This window comes from Sander vitreus, chromosome 3 (assembly GCF_031162955.1).
Source record: "Sander vitreus isolate 19-12246 chromosome 3, sanVit1, whole genome shotgun sequence".
Lineage (NCBI taxonomy): Eukaryota > Metazoa > Chordata > Actinopteri > Perciformes > Percidae > Sander > Sander vitreus.
The window spans coordinates 6,903,845-6,918,353 of NC_135857.1; the positions used below are offsets into that span (position 1 = coordinate 6,903,845).

Genomic DNA, 14,509 nt, shown 5'->3' on the forward strand with positions numbered 1-14,509 from the left:
GCTGTGTTCGCACGGTCCAACAAGTCCGCCACCACTGGTAAACTTTGAAAAAATCCTGTTTTGCAGGGCTACATGTAAACGGGAATATTAGTGGAATATTCACTTTCACTTTCACAGCTTAGTCGGAATATCGTCTTTGTCGGAATAAGGGCAAAAACCGGAATATTATGTGCATGGGATTAAAAACAATCAAAACTGCAATCATCAATAGCTGGTTTACCTCATCCTAGGTACTGCCCTTCTTTGTATTGTACTTATTAGGGGTCCAAGCCCGAGGGGGCATGGGAACCGTGTATGCAAGGCAACGCGGTACACATCTCCAGCGGAGCTGTGGAACCCTATTGTTTTTCTAAAAATTATTAGGGGTCCAAGCCCGAGTCTGGAAGAACTACGCCGTTCGCACAGCAGGGCTGTGGAACCCTATTGTTTTTCTAAAGATTATTCATTATTTTTCTTCTACGCCTAAAACTCTGACTACAGCCTAAACTGTACATGGTGGGGGGTTGCCATTTTCAGGACTAGTCCGAAACTCCGCAAGGACCTCAGGCGCAACAATTGCCCCACTTCCACCACTAGGTGGCGCTATAGCAGGAAAAAACACGTTTGGCCCTATAACTCCCACACCGTACACAGGACATTCAAAAACCATACATCTACGCGTTCCCTGGATCAAACTGAATCACGTGATATAGGCCACGCCCATTTCCGCCTAGACTTCTATGCATGAAAAATCTCAATTTATCAAAAACCTACTTTTTCGATCTCCTCCTAGACCGTGCGACTTGGCAGGTGGCATCTCCAGATGGGCCTGACAAAAAGATAATTAAAAGAGTTATGATAGGATAAAAATTGCGCATATTACGCACAAACAAATTTGTGTAGCTAACTATGAAAATACCAACTTTGTCATATCTCTGCCAAAATAAATGCTATCAATGCCAAACTTTAGATTCTTGTTTGTCATGACCCTCTGAAGGTCCCCCACGCATTTTACAAAAATTGGTCACTAGGGGGCGCTACAAGTACAAAAAGTTTATATCTCATGAACGGCTCATCCGATTTTTACAAAATTTGATGGGTACCATCTAGGACCACTCCTGAGGCCAACCCTTGAGTGGGGGTACTGAGGGGTACAAGTGGGCTTGGCCTATGGGACCCACATCTAATTTTACCACTTACACTAATGTGAACAACTTTAAATTTACAGGGTAGATGGACAATGGGCCATGGACCACACCTACCAAAAATTACACATGTGGACCACTAGGTGGCGCTATACATTTTTTTGCCTTTAACTCCGACATTACACATCGCACATTAGAAATCCTTACATCCACGTATTCCTTGAATCAAGCTGAATCACATGATATAGGCTACGCCCATTTCTGCTTAAAAGTTTTTTCGCAATATCGCGCAATGCGCAAAACCAACTTTTTCGAACTCGTCCCAGGCCGTGCGCCGAATCAGCACGAAACCTGGTAGGTAGCTTCTCCAGATGGACCTGACCAAAAGTTACTCAAGGAATTTTCCTACGTTAAAGTATGCGCATTTGACGACCAAACACATTTTCACAGCTAGCTACCACACACATATCATATCATATCTCGGCCAAATTAAATGTTATCAGCAAATAACTTGAGATCATTGTTCAACATCCCACTACAATGCTCTGTACCAAATTTGATGAAAAACCTTTAGGGGGCGCTTTAAGCAACGTTTATTTGTTTTGGCCAATAACTCAATGCATTTAAATGGGAAAATTGCAATTGCAATATCTCTGCCACAGTAAATGCAATCAACACGAAACTTGTGATGCTTGTTTGGCATGCCGCTCTGAGTTTTGGCCCTTTTAATCAATCACACTTCAAGCTCACACTTCTCAATATTTACTGATGTTTACCTCCTACCGTTACATTTTGGTTTTTGCATTTGCGTGCTCCCCTGGTTTTCTACAATAAACAAACTTCTTAACCCACCTGACAAAGTTTCTACAACCTTAACAGTGGACAAATGCAACTCTTTTCTTTCACTTTTTCAATCCAAAATCAACACCATTCATAGGCGCCGATACCGTGGGTTTAGAAAATACTGGGCACCCACGTGTGCCAGACTGCCAGTAGGCTACATTACATTACAATTAAACATTGCAGTTGGTGCTAAGTGGAGAGTCTGTCATAGTGTGATTGGTTATGTCGGTGGCATTGATTCTTAATTTCCCACGAAGCTGATGGCAGTTACGTGTCAGTTAAACTTTTCATCTCCAATCCTATCTGTATTTGTGAGAAGTGGCGCTGTCCTGAGTTGAAAGCCTACTTTACGGCTTTATTATCAAGTTAATAGGCGTGTGTGTTCGTGTCGGCCGCTGTCCATTTCCTAAGGTTCTGAAATGCAAAAACTTTTGACTACTTTTTTTTTTTTTTAAAGGGCATGCGCCTGTGGGCACCCACGGAAGAAAGCATAAATCGGCGCCTATGACACCATTTACAACAACTTGACCACCTCCCCTGCTCTTTCAACCACCACACCTGCCTCCCCCCTCCACCCTCTCATTTCTCTCTGCTGTCCCCTGTGGTCAGGGGGGTTAAGAAGTTGGTTTATGGTAGAGAATTGTTAAAGGTAGTCTGCATATGCATGGAGATGAACTGTTAACCACTACTAACACTACTGGCAATGCACCGCAGATGTCGCGACTCACACCTCTCGATATTTACTGACGTTTACCTCCCCACCGCCAGGCTTTGGGTTCCGCTTTCGCACGCTCCCCGGGGCGTCGGGGGCGACTGGCATCGGTGGCTTGGACCCCGTCATAACTGCTTGCAGTTCTAGTTTATTTTGTCCCTCTCTCTTTTCTCTTCTTTTTTAATTTGCTTTCTATCTTTCTTGCATTCTTTTTTATTAATGTAATATGATGATGTGTTGACCTGCCAAGGGACTACAGATGAAAATTAGCTTTTTTGCTAACTGGCACGTTTACATTTTGAGTGTAAACAAAAAATGTAAATTGATGTGCATTGTCCTTTTTAATTAAACAAATAAATAAAATGTAAACATAGTCAGTGTTGCTGCCGCTCCATCTCTGCTGCCTGCCTCCATGTTATGTCTTGTATGTGCTTTCAATGTGGCCTCTGTGACTATTCTCCTTTCTCTTGTCTCCTTTGTATTGTTTTTACTGCATAGACTGCTTTAATGCCTTTGCCATCATCTGTGCTTGCTTGTTTGTGCATGCTTGTTTGTGTGCCACTTGTTTGTATGTCTTAATCCTTTTTGCTTAGGTCTGCGGTCATTATAGATGTAATGTAATTTATTTTAATTTGTTAACCATTGTATTTTAGGATACCTTTTGTCAGCTGGCCAGGGACTACAGATGGAAATTAGCCATAGAGGCTAAAGCTGCTGCTTTTACTGTACAGTGAATTAAGGGGGACTGTCCACGACATAATAAACTAATAAACTAAGCTAAACTAAAGACTGAGCATGTTCCAGCCAGGTAGTGTGACTGAAGTTCTTTAGTCTACACACTTGGGTCTCTCTGCTGGAAAACACTTAATAATCCCACAACATATTAACATGTTATAAGATTAACTTTAATTGCATTTTCATACAGTTACATACGTCCACATACATACAAATAAATAAATAATGTATGTGCTTGGACTATTTGCTCTTTTTATCCTTTAATGACATCCTGCTGGTGGTGCAATGCTGTGGAAAATGACATCTAAAGTGACATCAGTTTAGAAAACATGTTGGCATGCAAACAGGCCATGTCATGACTTGGTGGTTGAAATTAAGTTTCTAAAAATGACCGTCCCTTCCAGAGGTGCAGCAAAAACACAACTACAGCTCATTCAATGGGCCCTACGGTGTGTGTGTGCTGTGTGTTGTCTCCTCGCTGTCAGCACTGACTGACTGCTGCTCCGCCTACATTTCTGTCAGCTTCAGCTCCAGCACCAGATCCCTGGACTCCGCTGACACCTGCAGGATAAAAGGCAGTACTGTGATCATCTGCTGCAACATTATACAGGGCTGAAGGTTTCTCCTGATTTTAAAATTGTTACTTTCAGGGAACTTTTCTAGGGCTGCAACTAAGGATTATTTTCATTGTCGATTAATTAATGTGTCGATTATTTTCTCGATTAATGGATTATATGTTTGGTCTATACAATGTGGATCAGTGTTACCAAAAAGCCCAAGATGACGTCCTTAAATGTCTTGTTTTGTCCACAACTCAAAGATATTCAGTTTACTGTCACAGAGGAGTGAAGAAACTAGAAAATATTCACATTAAAACAACTTATCGATTAGTCTTTGCAGTTCTAGACTTTTACCATGATTCACAAGACGTCTCCATGACTTGATTTTAAACACAGAACTGAAGATTATGACTAATTGTTGCCGTCATTTTATCAAATCACTGAAAAATTCAGAGGTTCCAAACCCGACTAGTGTAAAGTGGCAAAGAAAGAAAATCCTTTTGGGCGCGTTATTTCTTTGGTTTGAGAAACGAGAGTGTTGCCGTTGGACCGTTATTGATATTTCTGATTGTGATGCTCCACTTGCTGAACGTCACTTTGTATTTGGAGATGGAACCTCCATCCTGCAGATCTCAAGAAAGTTCAACCATCTGCATAGTTTCTGTTTACAGGTTTTGCACTCCTCATTTACACTACTCTAAAATGTTTTATCTAAAATGTTGCCACACAGCTGAACTGCCAGCTAACATTATAGCTGATGGATAGCTGAACTAAAGTATGGCAGCTAAATAGTTGATCAAGATATATTGCTGTAATTAGGGCGATTAATTGCATTTGCAATAATATCGGGATATGTTAAAACACTATTTCCTAATCGCAAAGGCTGCGATTTGGTAACATGACTCGCGAGAGCAAATCAGTCTGCACTCCGCAGAGAAAGCATCAACTTGGCACGCTAATGCTACGCCGTACCTTGAGCTGATTTCTGTCATTCAAACAACTCTGAGTTGTAGTTTAAAACTTTTACAGCCATTTTAATAAAATGAAGGATTTTATTCGGGCTTGAGTCCATACATGCAGTTAATGGATACAGGCACGCAGAACTGAAGGCTCGGTTGGCAACGATTAGCTCTGATTAGCGGTTAGCTCTGGTTAGCTAGCTCCGTTATAAAGATATGGAGTGGAGGAGCTGCCACTGAGAGGGGTAACAACCAGACTCTGATAAATTACATTCGCGGAGCTTTCACAGCAGCACGGCGTTTCAACGGTTTTACTAGTACAGTTAATCCCACGGCAAGAACACCAGCAACTAACATAACGATAGCCTGTCTGAGCAAGTGCAATGTGGACGCTGTCATGCACACGGTAGACGCAACTTCACGAGGGGGAGGGGCTGAAGGCAGCTCTTCTCTGTGCGCTGTAAAAAAAAATACACCATTGTGTGTGTATATATATATATATATATATATATATATATATATATATATATACACACACATATATACACACACACACATTTTTACTTATTTAACTGTATAGTAAAGTTCAAAGACAGTGTTTAAAAAGTGCAATCCACATGTTTACATATGTTTATTACAGTAAATAATTAAATAATCTAAATACTACTAAGTGTGGTAAAGCCAAATATTAGTTTTTATATTTCTGCAATCTGCACTTAGTTTGTGTGATTTGTTTCTGACTTTCATATGAATGTTTACACCAGGCTTGGTCAGTGCTCAATATACTACTGTGATTGAAGTAGTTAAATAAAAGATGTTATTCATATAAATTCATGCATCACCTAATTTCATCATCACATCCAGGCCTGGCCTCTAGGAAAGAACAATTTGTTTAATCTATTTAATAGTGTGTTGTTCATACTATACAATGATTTATCGTTTGTCTTTTTTGAATAATACAGAAGACAAAGAGCTTAAAAAGAATCGCATATTAAATCGCAATCGCAATATTGGTGAAAAAAAAAAAACACAATTAGATTATTTTCAAAAATCGTTCAGCCCTAGCGGAAACCCTGTTATTTATTACAAGTCATACTGAACAATGTTATCGCACGTCGCAGATTTTCCTCGTATAGTGCATGCCAAATATATAGTCAAACTAGAACAGGTGTACAACTACATGGGATAACTGGTTGAACAGGAGTTCAAACCTGTTGGGATAGTTGATCCAAAGGTGGGAATTACTATTGTCAATGTGCACATAGCGATAAAAAATACACCATAAAATCCTGCATAAACCGCAGCAGCACACATGTAATGCTACATGCTGAAATGTCCCTGTGGTCTGGTTTATGTTGGACAAACAACACAAAACATGGATTATGTACAGGCTAACCATGGCTCTGCAACGTCATTAAACTTCTGGGGAACAGATAAAATCTCCTCCTCTCCTAGAAGTGTTGTCATTATCAACTCACTGCTGTGCAGAGAGGCTTCATACTCCTACACAGATCTGTGCTCTTTGGTTCCAGATGTGATTGTGGTACATGGGCTACGGCACTGACACTTGACAATGGTAACTCCCACCTCAAGATCCACTATCTACTGGCTACTTTTACAAAACCCTGTTTAAAATGAAACTGGCAAATGGTGAAACGCAGCCAAGAGAATGGCTGTTGTATTCCCCCTCAAAAGGCATTGTGTAGTGTCGCACAAATTATTTGCGAACAGTGATATTCAAGTGACTGGAAAAATGCAGCTGTACGCCTAGCTGAACATGAGGGATCCGAGTGCCACTGATAGGCAATGTTCGCACATGTTACGCGCTGTGCTGACGGTGGGCAGATAGATTTAGATCTTTAAAAAAAAAGAGTTGACAATGAATGCGAATATTGGACCGAGGTTTTAAAGAGGGTGGTTGCCGTGGTGAAAATCAAGAAAGAAAAAATTCTAAAGGCGGGATGATTATGCAACAATATGTAGCCTACATGTTGTGCTGCTGTTTCATTATTGTTGTTAATAACAGTGTTATGTGCTGCTGCTGTTTTTTTTATTTTATTCACAGTTTAGTGTAGCCTATTGCACAGTGGTTTGTGTCTCAGTAATGATCAGTGGTGGAATGTATCTAAGTACTGTACTTCAGTCCAAATATTGAGGTACTTGTACTTTACTTTTTATGCCACTTTCTACTTCTACTCTGCTACATTTCAGAGAGAAATATTGTACTTTTTACTCCACTAGATTCATGTTACAGCTTTAGTTACTAGTTACTTTACACATTAAGATTACTGCACACAAAACACATTGTGTGGTTTATAAAATCTGATGTTTTATTATAAATGAAACTAGCCAACAATATAACACCCTACAAGTCCACCTGAAATGTTTAGCCTATTAAACACTTAGTTGATTGACAGAACTGTTTGGTTTGTTTAAAACATGAATTCGATATTCAGTACTTTCACTTTTAATATTTCAAGTACATTTTCCTGATACTTACATACTTTTACTTAAGTAACATTTTCAATGCAGGACAGTATGGTACTAGTACTTTTACTGAAGTAAAAGATCTGAATACTTCTTCCACCATTGGTAGTGATGTTGTGATTTTGCCTCAGTAAAACTGGGTGTTCTGCACTGATGCAGATACTGTAGCCTACCTGTTGATTTATAAAGATAACAGATGCTGTACCCTACCTGTTGGTTTATAAAGCTAAAAGTGATTACCAGCTTGCTGTTGAACTGTGAATCCAGGGAATTCTGTTGCTTTGCTGATTAGTTACATTTCCATTGTAATTGTTTTGGTGCTGTGGTGGCAGAGGATAATATCTGGTATTCTTTCCACTTACATCTCTGTTGATGTTAGTTTTATGATGTAGTTTTCTCAGTGTGTGTGTGTGTGTGTGTGTGTGTGTGTGTGCGTGCGTGTCAGTCAGTTCAACTTATTTGCGTGTGGACCATGTATGGCACTAAATACATTTTTCCAGTAAAGCACAATGATTACGGGGGCCCTCGCACAAAGAGCAGCCTAGGGGCCCCTGACCACCTTAATCCGCCCCTGCTTGTCATAGTTGAATTACGACAGTTCGGTGGGTAAAATAGGCATACACAGTACCTCAAAGTCCCATTGACATTCCTTTCCTATGCAAATCTCACAATTTGAAACTGTTGCTGAAAACGGGCGAATCTCAACAAAGCCCATAGTTGATGTCAACTCGGTGGCTCTACCTTACATTTTGGGGGCTGTGAGGCTAGAGACTAGAGACGGTAGACTAGTCTCTACCTTTGTCACGCCCCAAAATTTACATACACCACTGACCTGAGATCAGCTAGTCTTCTGAATAGGTCGCACAGATGTGCCGCTGGCATTTGGTAGTCCAGTAACCCAGAAACGGTGACTTTGCCCTGGGTATGGAGCGCTGCAGGCTGCCGCTGTCTCATCAGACTGTGTAGAGCTCCTGAAGTCCGACACCTTCTTACCAAATTTGCAATTAGCCATCAATTTTCGTAAAATGGCCATATTTGAGCTTTACATAGTTGATTTCTCGCATAAAAGTCTCAGAAGTGAATTTAGTAATGAAATAGTAGACGAACAATGTATAACATTGCAGTGTCTGAAATATGAGACCTGCTGTCTCGTCTCCACTGTGTGTGTGTATGTGCTTCACTTAACCAATCGGCGCGCAGCTCAACTAGATATTCATGAGCACACCATATTTGGAAGAAAAGCTCTCGTTCCAAATAGGGCCATTCCACAGGGTAGCATTAGGGCCCATGGAATAGCACCCGGGCCATTTTCAGCCCAACCAATGTTACATACCCTATTAGGAGACCTTAAGGAACAGTGTGAAATACCCTATATAATCATTATATCACCCTTTAAAGCACCCATATTATGCTCATTTTCAGGTTCATAATTGTATTTTAAGGTTGTACCAGAACATTTTCAAAAAAACACCATATTTTTTGTTGTACTGCACAGCTCTCTCTCACTGCTGCAGATCCTCTTTTCAGCTAGTCTCTGTTTTAGCTACAGAGTGAGACCTCTTTTCTTCTTCTGTACTATCTTTGATTGCACTCGCACATGCGCAGTAACTCAGATGTAGATCATGTCAGCTAGCTAGCTCCATAGACAGTAAAAGAGAGGCTGTTTCTCCAACTTCAGTCAGTTACAAGGCAGGATTAGCTGGGAGACTTCTAAATAAGGGCACACATGTAAGTAGTTCTTTTGTAGATTATGGTGAACTTGTGTGTGTTGTAGCAGTGCTTTGCTATTGAGAACGAGGTAGCATGCTAGCATTAGCATGCTAATGCTACGGGCTAACAGTTGCGGTTAGCCAGCTCGTTTTGGCTTGTGACGTCACAAGCCGTGCCAATTTTGAACAGCTCACTCGGAGACTGAAGGCAGAACACATTCAGAAACCATATCTCACTCAAAACAGCATGGATGGATTTTTTACAAAGTTTGTATGCATGTGGAAGCACCAGAGACACAAAAGAACACCCCAAATCCTAGAAAAAGTGTTTTTTTTTCATAATATGGGCACTTTAATATAGAGCCCTATGTAATCTGTTTTATAGCTTTTTTATATTCTATTTCTAATCTAATTTTGCGATTCCATTCATGATTCTGTTATCACAGAAACTATTGGGCTCTGCATTAACGTCTGTGACTGGCCCGCGCCAGGCCCTCGTCATAAAAAGATGCTTTCCACTGTGCTAAACAACTTTTCTGGGGGAAACCCTGGAACACCTGTTTTAGGTTAACTATGTTGTTGCCTTTTGCCTTTGTCCATGTTGACTCTGATGAAGACAGGTGTTGAAATGTCTCTTTACACAATTAAAGGCTGCAAATCAATCAGTGTGCTCCAGTCTCTTCTGTTCCCTTGGAAACAAGAGCTTGTGTTATCATCAGCTCCTTGAAGATGCTTCATCGATGTTTAGGTCGCAGCCCCAGTTAGTACTTATACTTTTAGCAAGACTCTTACCGGAGGCGCCCCTTTCCTTCTCAGCACGATGCCCTCCGAGAGTAAAGCCTTCCCGGTCTCCTCAAACAGAGCCGAGCCATCCAGCTCACTGTGGCTCTCCAACTCTGTGTACTTGTCTACAAACCTGCAAAGTGAGAGAAAAACATTTAGTAATATTGGCATGGAAATGTGTGTAAAATACAGTAATCTCTTATTTAACTTCTTTGTTTTTGTCAACCTTACACTTGGCGTGTAATCACTACGGTCTCTGGCATTACAAAAACAATACACAAGCAAATTATTAAGAACTCACTTGACATTTAAATCCCTTCCTCCCATCTGACAGTTGACTTTCCTGCTTGTATATGTTCTCATAATGTTTTTTTTTAACCAGGGGGGGGGGACATACCTCTGACACGTAGAAACAAAGCTTGATTTGGACAGATCAAAAGGCCGAGGACCCGTCCCATACAGCTCATAGAACTTCCTGAAAAGTAGACACTTATGGGTGAGAGGGCCCTGCAAAAACATCTGACAACAACTTTTAATGCTGACATGAACAACAGCTGATTTCCATCCAACATCTTTTTTAAATCATGATCCAGATGAGCTCAAGTAAAAACGGCCAATTTCATTTATATTTCATAATCAGAAATCACTAAATAAACAGTGATGAAACTAGTGAATAAAGAATGTCAGGATAGGAGAAAATACACTTCTTTACCAATGATTCAACTATTTGTTGTGTTTATTATGTGCAGGGTTCAACAATAAGGGTTGCCCAGGGTGAGTAAAACGCCATGTTGGGTAAGTATAGCATCGCACCTGCCCGTTCGGGCATCATCGTATCACAATCATTTGATTTGAATGTGCCGTTGGCCAATCAAGAATTGAGTTAGCGCTTCGTGCTTTTAATGTTTTTTTTTTCCAACAATTGTTACACTTTTGATGATTTCAACATTTGACTTTTTCTCGAATTTGTTTTGACATTTCGGACGTTTTTTAGCGATGTACTTATGTAAAAATTGAGAGTTGAACACTTGTGTTATGGATGATTCCAAATTGTAAGGAGGTACTGATATTAAAAAAAAAAAAAAAAAAAAAAAGTGATTACCAGGCTTCTTTCATTGTTAACTATGCTTGTTAGATCCAGACTGTAAGCGAGCACTCAGGTGACATGCATGTTTCATATCTAAATTAAAGCAATAGTGCGTGGTTTCTGTCTCCCCCATGACAACCAAACTGTTGGAGCATCCACATGATACGAGCCTTTGCTGATCGCGGCCTACCCCTCCTCCACAACACACACCCGATCCATGTGTTGTTTTCACCAAATTTACAAAGACAGCATGTAGGTGGTATGGAAACACAGCTACTAATGTCACTACGAACTAGGGGTCAACCCATACTGTTTTTTCATAGCCAACAACGATACTGATTATTAACAGTTAATGAAACCAATAACCGATATTTATATATATGCATTTACAGTGAAAATAAAATTATTTTAATCAAAAATTTAGATTTTGGAATAAACTCAAACACAAGTAGCAATGTCACAGTGCAAAAACACGTATATAAAACAAGTATATGTCTTGCATTAAAAATCTTATGTAAATGTTATTGTAACGAATACAAAATTAACTTTAACCACAGTAAAAATCCATTTCAGTGAAATGGCGTTTTTCCATTACATGGTTCCTGCTCAACTCGTCTCCATTCGTCTTTTTTGGTTTTCCATTATGAAAAAAGTCCCTGGTACCTGCCAACAGGTACTATTTATAGTATCACCTCAGTCGATGTTCCAAGCGAGCTGAGGCGATACCAAAAGGTGACGTGAAAACCTGCAGACTACTAATTGGTCGGAGAGAATCGTCACTAATCACTGCGTCATCATTGCTAGTGACAGACGGGGGTGTCCTGAACAAACCCGCCATTTTTAAATAGTTTAGCCTGCTGTGTTTTTTTGCTGCCTCCAGCTTCTTTTGAAACAAAATGTGTCTTTTGGCTTTGGCAACAGCCACATGCCGAGAATCAAAAACACACCTTCAACGTTCTGTGTGTGTGTTGTGTTAGTTCACGGCAGTATCCTGGGGCGTCACTATGACGACCAGACACGCTCGCCTCACACATGAGGCGGTACTAAATCTGCAATGGAAAAAGGAGGACGGGGCACCGTGGCCGAGTCGAGCCGAGTAGAGTAGAGCTGGTACTAGCAGTAGGTAAGCGCCAAAAGTGTTGAGTGAAACTGGAGCAGAGGGTGAGACACAGAGCTGTAGCGAAGGCAAAGAAGTGCTCTTTTTAATTAATTAAAAAGGAGAAATCCGGCGCAAAATGAACCTAGAGGTTAAGAACACATGTGTACTGAGTCGACCGTTCTCTGGGATATGTTTTCATGCTAATCGAATGTGACCAGTTTTATCGCAAACCGCTAATTAGCTAATAATGCTAGTCGTCAGGGAATGCTAAAGTAACAAGAAATCGCTATTTTTATAACACTAAAAAGGCTCAAAATAGCACCACACTTGAACGGTAGCTAGTGAGGGTCCCAACATGTAAACTGAAGCATTGAGAACTTTGTAAGTGTACAGACAGTTTATTAAAAACATAGTTTATAAAGATAAACTATGTTTTTATGCAGTACCGTTCGCTTATACAGGCAGGCGCCATTTTGGGAAAACAGTCACAATCAGTCTTTGGTTTACATGTAGGGACCCTCATTATGCTACCGTGGAAGTGTGGTGCTATTTTGAGCCTTGTTAGTGGTATAGAAATAGCGATTTCTTTTTACTTTACCAGTGCCCCGACGACTAGCGTTATTAGCTAATTAGCGGTTTGCGATAAAACTGGTCACGTTCGATTAGCATGAAAACATATCCCAGAGAACGGTCGACTCGGTACAAATGTGTTATTAACCCCTAGGTTCATTTTGTGCCGGATTTCTCCTTTAACTGTATCGGCTATCTGTCAAATAAAATAGATACGGTAATCTGCAAACTACCAAATATCAACCCTGATAATTGGCCAGGTCGATAATTGTTCGATCCCTACTATGGACTATTGACTTACGCTCTAGCTTCATCCTCTCTGTAGAAGATTTCAGGCACAGTTTCCTGTTTCTTGGTACTGGGTCTGGTGTGTGGCTTCATGTGAAGTGGGTCCCTCTTTGGTGGAAAAGCCTCATAAACATCATACCAGATGGGTTTCTCTGATGGCTTTATGACCCCGGATCGCATCAGATCTCGAACCCTGTCCATCATGCCATCAGACACACACAGTAGATGAGTTAATAGATAGATCTTTATTGTCATTGTGCTCAGAGTACAATGGAAATCTGTTCAGCAACTGAGCAGTTGTTGTTCACACTTGAGCAGTGTGCATAAAAATAAAAATTGAATAAATAGAACAAAGTTAAGTAAACATAGCACAGACAAAGACAACTAGAAAAAATATGAATGAAAGCAAAATATATACAAGGTATCATAAATGGTAAAACACAAGTGTTTAAGTGGCATTTGACAGAAATATCATTAATTGTAAAGCAGAGATTTACACAGAGATACATTATAACCACATTGCTGACATTAAAGATGGTCTGTGTAAAGCTAAAAAAACTGCTCAAGAGGAAAATGTTGGGTCTCTTGTGCGTAATAATTTTAAGAATGGCATACTTTTGCTCTTTATCCTACCATTAAGAGTAATCGCCATATACCTTGCATATACTATTCTCAGCAGCCAGCACTGAATCAGAAAAGGATTAATTGCCTAGTAAGTCTGACTTTGCCTTGGTGGCTGATGCACACATTACCATATTAAAAAGGAAATAATAAACAATAAATGTAAAATACAGAATTACACTTTTAACACACAGTGGCTTCCTTATACTAAATAACTCATCGGTCCTTTCACTTAAGATTTGTTTCACTTAGTACTCAGTCAGAGTTTAGGACCCTTCTTAAGACCCCTTCTAACAAGTTTAATACACACAGCAAACATGACTCTTGACAGTCTTAGTCGCATGTCAATGACGTCATCATACTGTATCCTTAAACGTCTTATAATACATTTGTGACCGGTCATGTTCTTGAGAACTAAAATTAATTTACTATTTGTTCATTTTAGCTTATTTTGGTCCAACTTTATTTACAGTCAGTGATGCCTGAGAGCATAACATTAATGTAAATGGTACAACGTAACGTCAACCTGTGAAGGAGAACGCCAACTAATGACAACATCCCTGCTTGAATAAGTTTACGGGTTGCTGAAAACCGCGTTTTTATTCAATGAAACAGCATGGCGTATTCCAAATAACACGTATCGTTAATCTGCGCGAACCAGCATGGTTTTTATTGCGCTTGAGCAGATGGCTTTCAATAGCTCAAGACCAGACCTGACGCATAACGTTACCAACGTAAAATGCTGCTCTCTTACCGGGTGAATACAGTTCCAAACCTCTCTAGTCTGCTGCCAGCCATTTGTGTTTTTCATCGACCGCTTGTAGCACTGTAACATTAGTCTTCTGCTAGCAATAACATAAAAGACATATCTTCTTTGCAGGATTTCCGGCAGAGTAGATGCTTTGCAGCACTTTTTCTTCTTCGTGTTTTAC

General features: G+C 40.1%; 1 protein-coding gene across 2 annotated transcripts; it reads right to left on the minus strand.

Annotated features, from left to right (window-relative positions):
* Positions 1 to 3,562: 3,562 nt before the first annotated feature.
* mrps23 (mitochondrial ribosomal protein S23) lies at positions 3,563 to 14,509 on the minus strand. 2 transcript variants are annotated; one of them, XM_078245826.1, is made up of 6 exons: positions 14,332 to 14,509; positions 12,970 to 13,149; positions 10,310 to 10,387; positions 9,922 to 10,045; positions 8,253 to 8,405; positions 3,563 to 3,975 (listed from the first exon to the last, which is right to left on the minus strand). In XM_078245826.1, the coding sequence occupies exons 1-5, from the start codon at positions 14,373 to 14,375 to the stop codon at positions 8,259 to 8,261; spliced, it is 573 nt and encodes a 190-aa protein (XP_078101952.1). In that variant the 5' UTR covers positions 14,376 to 14,509; the 3' UTR covers positions 3,563 to 3,975; positions 8,253 to 8,258. The 2 variants fall into 2 exon arrangements, with proteins under 2 accessions (XP_078101952.1, XP_078101953.1); XM_078245827.1 differs by lacking the exon at positions 8,253 to 8,405 and having other exon boundaries at positions 14,332 to 14,503.